At 49.2% G+C, this 15,368-nt stretch overlaps 1 protein-coding gene across 4 annotated transcripts in view; it reads left to right on the top strand.

Moving 5' to 3' along the window:
* The first annotated feature begins 7,334 nt into the window (after nucleotides 1–7,334).
* ACSL5 (acyl-CoA synthetase long chain family member 5) overlaps nucleotides 7,335–15,368 on the top strand; it is a 43,361-nt gene continuing 35,327 nt past the window's right edge. For 2 of the 4 annotated variants that reach the window (XM_028514024.2, XM_036027289.1), the window contains exon 1: nucleotides 9,639–9,964. In XM_028514024.2, coding sequence (XP_028369825.1) covers nucleotides 9,946–9,964 — 19 coding nt within the window. In that variant the 5' untranslated portion in view covers nucleotides 9,639–9,945. Of the gene's footprint in view, nucleotides 7,479–9,546; nucleotides 9,570–9,638; nucleotides 9,965–15,368 lie in introns of those variants that run through there. The other 2 variants (XM_036027290.1, XM_036027292.1) reach the window with 2 other exon arrangements.

Genomic DNA, 15,368 nt, shown 5'->3' on the forward strand with positions numbered 1-15,368 from the left:
GATCCTGCCTCCCAGATCAAGACCCCACCTTCCAATAAAGCATTAGCCAGAAGAGCAAAACCTTGGCAAAAGCAGAAAGCACTTGGGGAGGCGGGGCGACTGCCTGTTCCTGCTACTCGGTAGGCAAAGATACTAAATGATTGGCAGTGATGTAATTACTTCCGAAGACACTTTTCAGAAAATTTTAAGTTTTCCAAAAGCATCTTATTGTCACAAGTGTCTATAAAGAATAAAGAATATGTCCTTGCCTTAATACATCTTTCTCTGCTGGTTACATACTTTGAACCCATGAGAATGACAGGCTTCTCTGTCTGAGCCCGTCAGGAACCCATGTGGCACTAGGCTACGGGTCTGGCTGGCTTCTCTATAGGGAGGCAGGATGTCCTTTCTGACTCATCCAGCCTCCTGGGCTTTTTATCTGGAGAGACCAGAACCCTCCCATTTCCTGTCATTTCTACTCCGCTCATGGTAAAGCTTCCCAAACAGCTCCCTAGCCAGGCACTCGGACTTGCCCTCCAAGCCGTGAGCCCAGGGAACCAAAACAAGGCTGCAACACAGAGTGCAATGTCCTCAAAGGCGTGCTGAGAGGGAGGGGTTGGCAGGCAGCCCCAAGTATCAGTGCTCCTTCGGGAAGTTTCTCCCATACCATCCTGCAGGAAGCAGCGTGGCAGAGTGGTTGGGAGTGGAGGTTTGAAATGAGACTTGAGCTGGCTTGGACAAATTATATACTGTCTGAACCTCAGTTTTCTCATTTGTAATGACTCCAGTGAGCTCAACCAAGGATTAGATGAAGTTATAGAGGTAGAGCACACGAGATAATGCCTGGCATTGAACTTGCTCGTTCTTTGAGCAAGTTCAATGAGCAGTGAGAGAGGAGTAGCAGTTGTATGATGAGGGGACTATTGCCTCAGTCAAGATCACACGCCCCATTGTGGATGGATGCTATGCAAATCCTACTACAGACCTCAGAGAAACAGGTTAAGGACAGGGCTGTCCTCAAGTCACAACATGCCTGCTGCTGCCACCAGGTAACACCACCTTTTACTTATATTGGATAGGCATGAAGGCCAAGAAACTTTGGTCTAAATCAGTGCTGTCCAAGCAAAATAGACTGTGAGCCACACTACTCAGAAACTTCCAGCGGACACATTTAAAAAAGGAAAAGGAACAGGTAAGATGACTTACCTACTATATCCTACATTATCATTTTAACATGTAATCAGTGTCTTTTAAATTGAGATTTTATGTAATTGTCTTCATCCTAAGTATCCAAAATGGGGTGTGTGTTTTACACTGACACGTGTCTTGATGCAGCCTGGCCTGACTTTGACTCCTCAGTAGCCACTCGAGGCTACTGGATACAGTCCTGGGTGGTGCGGGTCTGCATCTCCGCTCTGAGCTTCCCTTCCAACGTGCTGCGAGACGGTGATGTTTCCTTGGGATGGTTGAAGGTTCTGGGAATTTAGAGCTGACTTCTGATTCTCCGATGCTCTTGGGATATTCTCGCTGGTAAAGGAGTAGGTTGCTCATGTCGCTGTGTCCCAACCTTGTTGACATCACGACCTGAGAACACTAGTACGTACATGGCACCCCGAGACCCCCGGATGAAGCCATCCATGAGCACACCTGGCCACTCCGGAGGCTGAGGGGTCCGTATCTCTTAGCCCATCGGCGTGCCATGGCTTCTCAGTTGGGAAGCGCAGACAGATCTAAGTCTTCAAGGCAGTTTGCTCTGTGTGGGTATTGTTGGGGCTGAGGGAGGGGAAATGTATGTGGGGTTGGGGAAGGTTTTATTGCAATCTGTGAAAACACCATTCTCGTCAAGCAAGTGCCCGTGTTTGAGTAATACTTCCTTCCCACAAAGAATGAGCACGTGAGCTGAAGAGCTGGGGTGCTCAAGCTGTTGCTGTCAGTAACCCGAGTTGAACAAAATGGGCTGCTACAGGCACTGAGTTCTGGGCCCAGCTTCTCCTGTGCACTGTGAGCCCCGATGGTGCAGGACTGAGAGCAGAGTCCAGCACAGAGCTGTGGGTACTCACAGGACAGCAGGCAACTAGGCAGAAAGAGTTGGGGGGTGGGGTGCAAGCTGAATGGGTGGTGCATTGCCCCCACTACCAGGTGAATGAAGCAAGGCTCTGTGTGGGAAGTTCAGTGGCAGGAAGGACATCCAAGCAGATGAGACTCCCTTCTGAGAGGGGAAAAGGTAGCTCTTGTTCCCCCCTTGGCATCGGGTCTATGTGGCTGACCTTGGGAACTGCTTCCTCTAGGGCAATGGTTCTTAATTTTCTTTGAGAAGCCAGTGAAAGTTCCAGAGAGAAATGCATATACAAATGCACAAGATTGCGAGGGGGTTATGGAATGGGTCCTGCACCGTCACAGATATGTGCTTGGGCTCTGGACTCAGGACCACCTGGACTCAAAATCTGACTCTGAGACTGGGCCAATGGTCATCCACATACCTGCAGCAAGTTACTGGCCTCTCTTAACCTTTCCTCTGTTGCAAAACAATAACAATCATTTCTCCACACGGTACTGTGAGGTTAAGTAAGATATTGCAGACAAAGCTCTTGGCCCAGTGCCACCGTAATGTCCATCATTGTGATCATCTTAAAGACCTTCTGAGAAAGCTGGCATGACAGCCTAAGATTTCTACCCTGTACGATGTACTTTGAGTGCCATTAGCCCTTTGAAACATCAGATAACTAAGGAAAGGGTGGGTATAGAATTCTGATGATTGGAATGGTCAATTATGGCATCCTTGTTAAGAGCTGAAAGAACTTCGCCCCTTCCTTTCACATCTCAGTAGAAGAGTACGCTTCAACGTCAGCTCTGCCATGTAGGAAGCCAAAGGTCAGCCTATCACAGCTCTCTTTATGCTCACTTTGTACCATCACAACCTCTGTCCTGCTATACAGCTAACTTAGGGAGGGGCGTCTCGCTTCCTTTCTTTCTGATCCATCATTGCTAAGTGCGCATGCACTGATTGAGCCTCTATCTCTAGGACTCTGCTTCCGTTTCTTCTTGGGCCCTGTTGCTCGACTTCTAAAGACTTGGCTTAGCTGTCAAATCAGCCTCAGATCCTTGTAAGTCTTCCCAAGCCCCAGGGGCAAACACAAGGCCCGTGGGCCAAATCCGGCCCGGCACCTTGTTTCTACCTGGCACCTTGTTTCTACCTGGCACCTTGTTTCTACCTGGCGGCAGCACCGAGCTCCTTGCCCCTAGTTAAAGAGTAGTTACGTTTATACAGTCCTACAATTACATTCGGCCCTTTGAAGGTAACCACGAGGCTGATGTGGGCCCTGGTGAGAATGAGTTTGACATCCCCTGTCCTACGTGTTCCCATGCCCCAGCTACGCCAGACATCTTGCGTGTTTCTTTTTTCTTTTCATCTCTGAACTTCTCCTTTTCCCTCATGTGGAACACTTACAATGGACATTGCTGAATAATTATTGCCTAATCCAAATCTAAGGAAATATTCTAAAGCAGAGGAACCAAGGATTTAAGATACATCTCTAGATTCTGAGCACAGAAGGACAAATTCTACTTTTCTTTAGAAGGACTTCATTAGCTTTAAGTGCTGTCTGGCATTTAGAAACACCCACTAAAATGCTGAAATAATATTTGGTGTCCTGGTTTATTCATCCTCCCTCCCCCCACCCCTCCCCCCCCCACACAAACTGCTCTAAAATCTTTGCAACCAACCAAGTTCTTTAGAGATGAGCTGTTCTTCATAGGCAAGCCACAACTCACCTGGCTTTACAAAATAGCCTGAAACTGTTTTTAAACAATGTTTGGAAGGCAGCTATGCTCACCACTATACCACCAACGCTAACATTGCCCATCAGTAAATGAGTGGATCAAAAAACTATGGTACATTCACACAATGGAATACTACGCAGCAGAAAGAAAGAAGGAGCTCCTGCCTTTTGAAACAACACGGATGGAACTGGATAATATTATGCTAAATGAAATGAGCCAGTTGGTGAAAGGCAAATCCTCTATGATCTCACTTGTAAGAAGAATCTAACGAACAAAACAAACTAACAAACAAAATAGAACCACAAGCATGGAAACATGAAACAGATTGAAAGTGACCAGAGGGGAGTACGTAAATTTTACTCACAAGGTGTGTCCTTTCCTACTTTCAAAAATGGAGGAAACCTGGTTTTTGCTTCAGATTGAAAGTGGAAAGAGGGGGAAAGAACTAGACAAAGAGCATGTACGAATGACCCACAGACATGGATAACAATGCACGGATTTGCTGCCGGAATTCAGGGTGGGATGAGCAGAGGAGGGCAAAGGGGGAAAAATAGGGACAACTGTAATAAAATAACAATTTAAAAAATGATTTAATAAAAACAAAAATATTTGGCACCACAGCCACCGTTATGACCACATGGTCAAGCTATAGGATCTCAGGAAAGGGATGAACCTTCTCTGAAGTTCCAGTTCCTCATCTGTACAGATTGTAACCACCCAGCAAGTCTCGTGCGAGGTCCAAATGCAGCCCCTGCCGTGGGCCCTGGCCCCCGCAGCCACTGGAGGTATTGTCCCCACACCTCGCAGGTTTGTCAAGAGATAGCCTGGAAATGTTCGATACACTGGGAGAGGCTATATAAACAAAGTGGTGTTAGGTCAGTTTTGCTAACTCACAGGGTCTGTCCTTTCCTGCTTTCAGCACTGGAGAAAACCTGGTTTTTGCTTCTGAAGGGCCATCAGCCCCTATCATAAGTATCTTGGCAGTTTCCTGGCTCAGTTACAACATTCGGGAAGGTGGGCCTCCGGTCTTCTAGAATGGCTGCATGTGCCACGCGTGGTTCCCGTGTCTCTGGGAAAGCGGGGGGATGCACACAAACCAACCAGAGCAGCATGTGAAAGTGCATCAGAACTGCCGCTGTGGGTCAGAGCCTTCAACACCTCGGGCACCTGGCCTATGAATGACCTGGAAAAATGAAGGTTTGCACTTTTTAGGGGCTACGTGATGCCCAGTCTCAAAAGAATGACCTTTTATAATTGAATTCTAAGTGCATATGGCTGTTGGAAGGACAGCAGGGCCAAAGGGTGTTTCAAGGAAGCCTATCTAACACTTCTTTTTTAAGAGAGATGCTACAGGAAACCGTGGTTTATCAGGGGATGGTGTAGCGTGCTATGTGCTAGAGACCAGGGTTCTGGGTTCCCTCCACAAAGAACCAACGGCTTACTCTAGCTAGCTACTTCACCTTTTGGGGTCTCGGGTACCCTCAAAAGAAAAGTTAAGGCACCCTGACTGGTGTGGCTCAGTTGGTTGCACATCATCCCACAAGGCAACATGTTGCCAGTTTGATTTCAGGTCAGGGCACATGCCTAGGCTGCGGGTTCGATCCCCAGTCCAGGCGTGTAAGAGAGGCAACCGATTGATGTGTCTCTCTCGCATCAATGTTTCTCTCCTTGTCTTCCTCCCTCCCTTCTTTGTTCTCTTAAAGAGAATAAAGTTAAGGCTGCTGGATCAGGTGATGCTCCTTACACCCCTACACCTGTACCCACTAATGGGTTGTCTACCTGCGATGCCTTGAGGCTTCGATTTACCCTTACATGAAGGAGGAGTAGGACAACGAGTAGCAATTCCTCCTGCCATTGCCAAAGCACTATTCTGGGACTTGGCTTGCCTGCTGATCTTGCGTAATGCAGGTAGCGAGTTCCACTCCATGTCAGGTTATCCTCCCGACTCCAGGGTCACTGTAGCCAAGGCTACCCCAAGCACTGTTGCTTTTAACATGCCGGTAGTTGAGTCCATTGAAGGTAGGATGGCTGCTTGGAGCAGTGATGCTGATAATGAGTTCCTGGTACGGTCCCCAGACCAGCAGCATCCATATGATCTGGCAATGTTAGAAATGCTGGTTCCCCAGCCTCACCCCAGGCCCACTGAACCAGAAACTCTGGCACTGGCCCAGTAATCTGTGCTGTCACAAGCTCTCCAAGGGATTATGGTGCTGACATTTGGGAACCACTGGCTTGGACCATTTTGTTCTTGCAAGTGTGGCATCAGAAGGTGTTTACAACTTAACTACAACTGAGCATTGGTCCAGTCAAGTGGGACTCATGCTCCCAGTTCCCACTGAACTGCATCTTCTTTAGCCACTTCGTAGAAGCCCTTTCCTTTCAGGTACCAAAGCAAGGCTGGGGCTCTGTGGAGAGAAGCGACCTTAAAGAGTTAATCCCCCTGAGACCTGGATGAGAATCTGGCCTAATAAGACCTTGTTGTTAATGTGGTAGCCACTCCTCCACGCAGGAGGCAGCAGGAAGTGGTACTGGCTTCTAATTTTGATGTTGGCCACCTGACCAATTACACTGAGAAGAAAGCTAATGCAGCATTTCCACGAATTTCTGCTGGCCTGGTACCCAGAGAGTGTTCCAGTGCCTAAGGTCGGCTGGCGGTTGCGTGAACACTCACCAAAGATGCAGCGCCACATGGGGCAGAGGAAACGCAGTGGTTGTGTCCTGGGCTCAGGTCTTGTCCTTGCTTGTGTGATTCTGAGCTCTTTCTTTCACTGGAAAAGGCCTCATTGGCCTCACCTGTAAAATGGAGATTAAACAATCTCCAGGGACTCTTCCACCTCCACTCACCACTTTTGCTCCGTAGTGATGGTTTGTAGTCTTCAAGATTTCGGAATCAAGATGGAGACTAGTGACTTCCAAATGGAAAGAGAGAACAAGCTAGGCTGAACAGCAATGCAATGGCAGCCCTGCTCCTTCCAGGGCCTTGCTAAGCCGTGGGTGGTGCAGCCTGGGGCCAGGGCTCTGCTTTCTAAATACGACCTAGGGAGGCTGATGCCTCAGTCTTGACTTTAGAGTGATTTGCCTTACTTGGTTGTTCAGAGACGTTCTAATTCAGGAGGGGTCACTGGCTCCTCCTGGAAGAAGGCTGAAGGCCTCTGCTTATTCGAACCTCAAAGTTAGAGCTCCAGTAACAAGTAGAGTGACTTCTCATGTTCTTCTCACTCTAAATTCAGGGAGTGCTGTTTCCCTCTTGCTCGTTCTCTAGATCTTTCTCTTCCTGTGGCAATCTCAAGGATTCTGCCCCCAAAGCAGATGCAAGCCCTGTCTCCCCTTTGCTTTCCCAGGGGTATGGGCTCTACAAGGGATTTTGCTTGTTAAATGTTAGCTTTCTTAGCTGCAGACTTTTTTTTCCCCTCCCTCTTAAGCCCATTGCGTAACAGTCTCCTGTTGTTACCTTTTGCCAAATCCTACACTTCTCACTGTCAGAGGTTACTACAAGTGTTTGAACAGGTAAAATCTACCTTTGAACTTCTATTGCAACAGGTTCAAAGTTTCCAGAGTAGCTTGGTGGCCACTCTTGGAGCAGTACGCATTGGCTTCAGGTGTGGCCTCATCCCTGAGCTGTGACAAAAGCAGAGGTGCCTGACAGTGGTGCTGAAGCAGGACAGCCAGCTCTGAGGGCTGATCTTCCTCCACCCGGGAAGTGAGAGGATCCTTCCACGGTAAGCTGCACCAGCTCTGCCTGCTCTAGAGTTTGCGTGTCTGTAGGAGAGCAGGGTTGGGAGTTGTTGAGGGAGGAAGGTGGGACACTCCTCCATTCGCAGCCTAAGACTCTTTCCACATGAAGTTACATTTGGTTGAGTAGTCATCTCAGCTGACTTATGTGGGAGGCACAAGAAAGGAAAAGTCCATTAGAAACGGAGTGGAGACATCAGAGCAACCTGAACGTTGACAGGAATTAGACTTGGAAGAGAAAGTTATTAATTTTGCTAAATGCAACCAGAACAGACTTCAGACCTCTAAGGGTTATAGACAGAGCCAGGATATGGGTCTCCATCTTCCATTCTGTGTCACTATGGTCAGAAAGGGCATTCATCAGCTGCGGATGGCAACAGCTCCCATTTGGAAGAAAGAAGAAGGGAAGCCTTAGCAGACATTGTATTAGGTACTGGGGTCTCTGCATATGCAACATGCGTTACCTCATTGGCTCACCACTTCCTGGGAGGTAGGTAGTATCGCATTTCATGAATAAATGACGTGTGCCTAAGCGTAAACCACACGGCCTGGGCTGTGCAGCTGAGATGCTGTGGCAAGGGTTTGAGTCCTAATCAGTCCGTTACTATAGGCTGCTGCATGGTGCAGAATTCTTGTGGATTGCCAAACCTTCTGCTCCTCTCGTATATCTTGGGATTGTCACTCATGTGCACAGAGGATTGAGTAGGAATGCGAGTCTGCCAGAACTTTAGAATGACTCAGAATCTTCTGAACTTGAGCATTCGTTTCAGAAGGAAAGAAGGAAGGAAGGAAAAGGGAAGGGAAGGGAAGGGAAGGAGAGGAAAGGGAAGGAAAGGGAAGAAAATAAAAGAAAAAAGAAAAGAAAAAAAAAGAAGAGCAAGGCTCATCTTTTCCTGGCCCTGACCTCTTCACCTGGTTGGACATAGAAAACAGCACCCAGAGAAGCACTTGCAGTGTTAAAGTGGCTGAGACAGGACACCCATTCTGCCATCGTCTGCCCTGCACTGGAGGAAGCTTCCGCTTGGGGAGCTGAGCTGCTGAAGCCAAGCCCAGCCAAGTGCTCCTCCAGTCTTGAGAGGCCCCGGAAGATGGACTGGCAGGGGGCCGCCTCACCTCCTGTACTTCGTCTTTCTCCAGTGTCTGGGGAGGGCTCCCGTGAGGCCACGGGGCTGACTCGTGTTCTCCGAGACAGCGGCACAGCTCACGCAGCATGTTTTAGCTGGAGATTTTCAGTGCTGCCTCTCTTGCAGAGAGGAGAAATCCTAATCTAGCCCTAGGGAAAGGCTGGGTGGGTAAAATGCCGTTCACTTTCAAGGCATCAGTGAGGTGGGAGGGAGGAACGTGGCTGAGAAGGGGCAGGAAAACTTGCTATTTCTGCATCTAAATCCAAGGAGGGAGGCTCCCAAGCCCTTCCGTGGCCACAGCCGTGGGTGAATCCAGCGGGACTACACAGGTGCTGACACCTGTCAACTCATCCCCGTGACCCTGTCAGGGGATCTGAATATTCAGAGTCGACTTTATAATAATACATACTAAGACACTGCTTGCCTTTTCCTCTGTCATGGTCTCTTGTGGGCATGGTGGAGTTTTCCAGAAGCTGTTAGATGTGGGGTCAGTCTGACAGTTTATGGCACATGTGCTTGTCTCGTCCTGTGATTTAAAACGTGTCCAGTTTTCATCCGGGCTGTGAGGGAAGCAGCAGGATGTCAAGTCTGGGGTACGAAAAGGGTGAGCCGATGTGTTAAAGAAAAAAAAAAAAAAAGAAAGGTCTTTCCATCCCTGTCCCTGCCCTTCCTGACCCGATTGTTTGTTGGCTTTATCAGAACTGCTTCTGGGACCGAGGCAGGTATGCTGGGGACAGAGGGCGCCACCCGCGACTGGCCAGGGCCGGCCTCCGGGTGCCCTGCGCTCTGGGGAGTTCTGTGAGGGCTGGGGTGCCTCTGGCTGGACCGTCCTGCTCTGCAAATCCGGCAGAGAGCAGCGCCACTCCTCTGACCCCAGTGGTGTGGAGGGGGGGACACCTCCTGTCGTTTTTCTTTGTGTTTGTCTCTGTGCTGAGGTGCTCAGGGGAGGAAAGGGTGAGCCTGTGGATGTGGGCCGGCTTCTGGGTCAGCCCCTGGGGGCTGGGGTTGCAGCGTTTGAAAATCAGCCAGGGGAGACTCCAGCGGCAGCTCTCTTCCTCCTGGCCAGACGCTTCCACTTTCAGTTGCGAGAGAAAGAGCAGGAAGTGCAGTCCCCAAGCGAGCGAGCACGCTGGAGAGCCAGGCATGGCCTAGCTCGGGGCAGGGCGGGCAGGGCAGACCTGGGGCGCTCTGAGCCGGGCCCTCTGCCTGCATGGGTGCTCTGAGGCCACGCTGTCCCTGGAGGAGGCAGGGGTGAGGGGAGCAGGGCAGGGACTCATGTGCCAGGAAGGACTCCGAGCCAGGAAGCCCCGTTTGCTGGAACCACCAAGAGATGCGGCCCCCTTCACAGGGTAAGGGGACTGAGCTGAGGGGGCTGCCTAGCCAGGGGTCCTGTGGGAGGTGGGGAGGGGCCGAGCAGGTCTCCTTGGCCAGCCTCAGTGAATCTAGAGCTCGCTGCGCCCCAGACACGTGTCAGCGCTTCCTCTCCCAGGTCTCTGGGAGACACCTGCAAAGCCTCCTTCTGGGGAGCAGGTAGTGGAAGGAGGAATGTGGGGCATGGATCCAATTTCCTTTCTCCTGCTTCTCTCCGGGAGGTGAACCACCACTGAGACCGGTTTTTCTGGGTCTGAGTGTCCGCCATAGCTCCCCTGCGGGCTGGGGGGTGCCCTCAATCTATATCGAGGACTTGGATGCCTTCCTGGGGCGAGAGCTGACGAATGAGTGACTGATGGGACGGTTCTGATGCAGCCGGATCTGTTTTAAGGGCCAAAACCAAGAGCTGGATCTAAGGTGAACTTCAGGGACAACTAAGGAGTGAGCATTAGGAAGGGACTCCACCGTCGATGCTTACTAATGTCCCGGGGTATTGACCTTCCTGGTGGTTTGAAAACGAGGATTGAACCTGTAGCTCTGACATAGAGGTGATAGGTGATCTCTGACAGAGGCAGCACCTTGAAAACTAATGAAATAAAACTAAACTTAATTTCGTTTTAAAAGTAAATAATTGATTTAGTAAAATAAATAAGTAAATAAGTCAGTGTATAAATAAAGTGATTTTGCTTGTTCCCTTTTGCTACATTCCAGCACAGCGGTCACACTGTGGTGGGTCCCTGTGATTAACAAGGGTTTGAGATGAACATAGAATAATGTTGGAAGGGGCAAGGTATAAAATTTGGCAGGAATCACCTGTGTGCTTGGTCCACTGAAAGGAACAAAAACCTAAATAAAACAAAAGTCACAAATGCTTGTAGGGCAGGCAGAGAACGTAGCTAAGTAAAATAAATGGGACATAATAAGATGTAAGCGGTAGGGAGTCTGACAAAATGCAAAGTAGGCATGCCCCTAAAAACATATTTTGACTTCATTTTTTTTTATATATATAAACATTATCCAGGCCAAAGAGAATGTGCTGGCCAGACATTTGACTCCGATCCTAACCTAAAACAGTCTTCTCTCCCATGCTATATGCCAAGTCTTTGATGGCAAAAATGCCTACAATATAATCCGTGTATCATTGGGTACCTAAGTGCTAAGTGCACAGTGTGGCCACAGATTCTACAGGGAGGCAGGTGGCCAGGGGAGGAGAGAGGAATCGGGGGATGAACAGAGAGAGGGAAGACAAAGCCAGCGAAGTGCCCGCTCACAGTAGATACACTTACATTTAATTAAGACAGTCTTATGGCATGGATGGTTTTGCTATTTTGTGGTTGGGTTATGAGGCTCAGAGAGGTTCAGTGATTTTCTCAAGGTCACAAAGCAGCCAACTGTCAAAAGGGGACTGAAGCTGCGGTCAGTCTGTTGCTGAACCCGTGCTCTTTCCACTCGTGTGTGGAGTTGAGTCGGCCCATCTTCAGATTTCCTAATAAAACTTTCATGTATAAAGACCTGGGCAGATGGTGAGATCACATACTTGATAGGTTTCAGGTTGACCTTTTTCTGGAACTGCAAATAACACAGCTACCATTCACTGAATATACTCTACGGGGCAGCGCTGTCCTTACTGTTCTATGGGGCTTTTCTTTTCTTTCTTTTTTTTTTTTTTTTAAATATTTAAAATCATCCCGTGAGGTAGGTCACTTGGTTTCACAGGTGGAGAAACTGAGGCTTAGAAAGAAGGGAACTGGCATCAGAGGTGGTGTGAAGAGATTGGGGCTGGAATTTGCACTCTGACTCATGTGGTTCCGGTGGCGAGCGAGGCCTCAGGTTCTGAAGCACCTAGTTAAGTATTAATACAGTGAAGAGGCCAAAGAATTAGAAACTGGGAGAAATCCTCCTCTGAAAACCCCCTCACCCCAAATCCAGAGAGACAAGACAGATGGGGGGCTGCCAGGACGTGGGAGGAGAGAGGAATGGGAGGGAGTAACTGCTTAATGGGTCCGGGGTTTCCTTGTGGTGACAGAAAAGGGCTTGGAACCTAGGCAGAAGTGGTGATTTTCCAACACGGTGAATGTTCTAAGTGCCACTGGATTGTCTAGTTTAAAATGGTTAATTTTATGCACTTTACACCTCAAAGAAATCCTCCCACCCCTAGACAAGGGAGTTTCCAAGCCAGGATTTGGCAGTATTCTAGAAACCAGAAGTGATGTGTCTGCTCCCATGCGTCTCATATGCCTGGCCAGCGATGTGCTGACCCTCCTTTGGCATGTGGCCTGGGGTGATTCTCGTGCAGCACCCCGCAAGGGCGATGTGTCCCCAGTTTCCCTGAGCTTTCCCATCGTTGCTCTTGTCACATTCTGCTGTGAGCTCCTCCAGGTCTGCTTCTCCCCTGGGTGACTCTGACTCTCTCTTTCTTCCTTCTGGCACAGGGCCTGATATTTCCCAGGCTCTTGCTTCATTCATGTTGTTTGAATAAATACATAAGTTTTGGAAAGTCAGGCAGCCCTTGTACTGCTATGGCTAGGCCATGGTATCCGCCCTCTTCAGGGGAGCTGGTAGTTCTCTGGGTTTCCATGGCTCATTCTACCATAAGAGTTATGAGGTTTTTTATGCGTTAAGAGGTTTTGAAGGCTTGTAGGAGAAAGCAGGGGTGGGGTTGCCTCAGGGGCGATGGGTTGATTCGAGCTCTGAGGTGCACCATGCTCTCTCCCACTAGAAAGCCTCTGTTTGCATAGAAATGAGGAGTTAAGATTTTTGCAGAAAAGTTAAAAGACAGTTATAGTATGAAGACCATGGTTACCTCTTCTCATTTGGGATGTCTCACAACAGAATGTCTGATATCGATAAGGAGTTAAAAACTCCATGTGACCCACAGTGCACCAGAAGGCCCACCCACCCTCGGTGCCTTTGAAGTAGAGATTATCGCCTTACCCCTTCTTGTGTGCAGTGAAAGGCAACTTAAGCTTAGTGGCATTAAGTAACTGCCCCCAGGGCCACGCATCCAGTAAGTGGTAGTACTTGAAAAGGCAATGGCCTTGAAAGTTTGTCCCTGCAAATGAGCCTATTGGCAATAAAGCTTATTTGCAAGTTGAATCTGGTGACTCCTAACCATTGGCCGAGCCCAGTAGTACGAGGGCTGATTCTGCAGAAAGCCCAGATAGGAGAGTCTCTTTCACAAATTCTTGCATCACCCTGTCTTTATCCTGGCACGGGTGACGGGGCCCCAGCACTTTGTCCAGCCTATCTTTTTATAGGCTCTCTTATCAAGCCCAGGGGACCTCTGATACTGATTCACCGGACCTCAGCGCTCTCATAAATCACTTGGTCAGCAACCGGCATGGGGAGCCTTTGGGGGTGCAAGATATTTTTCAGGGTAGGGTTGCAGGACTGTGATTTGTGGGAAGCCTAATGGTAGATCAATGTTGACTCTGTCAATCTGTGACGCAGTTTAATTTGTCATTCCCATCACCAGCCTATCCGTGGTGGCTCAACAACTAGCCCGTGCTACCTTCATGGACTGAGTTATTCGACCTAATGAGGGCTTTCCTATTCACTGCCACGCAGTTCAATTGGTCAAAGCCTGGCACCCCAAGGCTCTCTGGTGTTTGTGAACCGAAATGACTCTACTGGTGTGGTGTCTACACCAGGCCCCAGACGGTGTCTCCTTCAACCTTTTTGGAGGCTTTTTCTTTATTTACCTTTCAACTAAAGATGCATCCTCTCCCTCCATCAGAAAAACCCCTTCACCATTTCCCTTCCCCAAATGTCCTGCTTGTCATGCTCTAGTATCTCCAACCATATTAGCTGTCACCCCACATCTGGGAATCCCCTTCCTCCCTTCACTGAGGTTCATCTGGCCTATGTGGGGACTGGTCTCTCCATGGAAAAAGTGGACACAAAGAACCAGGCAACAGTTGAGAAGGATGGTTTGGTGACAGTGACCCTGGCTGGACTCACAGCTGGGGGTTTATTAGTCAGTGGCATCATTGATAGGGTCATCATCCTTGATTAAGCCTGGAAATGAGACTTGCTATTATAAGGCCCAAGGTATCAAGGGCCACACGCCCTTGAAGGTCCGGAGCTCCAAACCTCTACTTTCAGTCAACACTAGCCTCTCTCTCCTTCAAGTTCATTAGCTTGTGGCCCACACTCTGAATCCTTCTCTAAGTATGTTTGGTGTTCAACAGACCAATAAGTCCCCAAAGGACAGACACTGTGTCTTCTAAGTGTTTGTCTCTCTGTACATGGCACATAGCTGGGCACATAGTAGGTCCAAGATCTTTGTTGGCCTTGGTTAAAATAAATTATAAGGTGCAGAGAATAAAGATACCTCTTGCCACACACATACTTCTCCAGTCTGCCTCAAAGCTGGGGTCCACCCCATAGACCAGGGGTGTCAAACTTATTTTCGCCAGGGGCCACATCAGCCTTGTGGTTGCCTTCAAAGGGCCGAATGTAATTTCAGTTCCTTCACAGTTAAGGAGTAGTTACATTTGTACAGTCCTAAAATTATTTCAGCTCTTTGAAGGCAACCATGAGGCCGATGTGGCCCCCACTGAAAATGAGTTTGGCATGCCTGCCACAGGGCATTCATTTGTTTGCTGCCTGGGGAACTGGCTTTGTCCCCTGCCAGGAACTTTAAGTGTGCTTTCTACACACTGAGCACACTGCCCAGCACACAGTAAGTGCTCAAACATGCAAATACTTGTCGAATGAGTGAACCTTGGCCTCGGCAGGTCAGGCTGCTTAGCCTTGCCCTTGCCATGACATAAAGCCCCTGGCTGCAGTGTTCTGGAGGGGGGCTCAGCCGATTCTGTCCACCCCCCCCCCGCCCCCAGCGTGAGTATAGGTGCATGTCGCGTCACTGTGGGATCGACTTCCGTGACCTGCTTTCTTCAACAGATTCCCTTCCCTAAAGTCACCTTTCTCTAAATGTGTCACCCCCCTAAAGGTACCTCTCTCTGAACTGGTGTCAATGGGGAGCGAAAGGGGAAGGTGACTTGCTGGCACTTGGTGGGTTCCCGCCTTATCTCAGGCGCTGCGCTGGGCGCAGTGGATTCTGGAAGTCTGGCAGCTCCTGCCTGGAAGCTGCGCATGGCTCAGTTGTTCACAGAGCCACAGGAAGCGTCCCTGAGAACCCGAACCCAAGGGAAGCTGTCCGTCCCACTTCTCACACCCCTCCTGCGCCCTGGTTCCTGTAGCTTTTCCTGTGCGATTCGGAAGCAAAGGTTTCCCCAATGGCTATGCATTGAAACCCTAACAATTTATTTATGGGGTGCTTGCTGGCGGGCCAGGGGATCTGTCCCAAGTCTACCCTCACTGTCTCTCTGCCAATCTGTAAGGAATTACAAATTGGAACTGTTGAGTGTAGCCTAGCCT

Source organism: Phyllostomus discolor, chromosome 5, assembly GCF_004126475.2.
Source record: "Phyllostomus discolor isolate MPI-MPIP mPhyDis1 chromosome 5, mPhyDis1.pri.v3, whole genome shotgun sequence".
NCBI lineage: Eukaryota > Metazoa > Chordata > Mammalia > Chiroptera > Phyllostomidae > Phyllostomus > Phyllostomus discolor.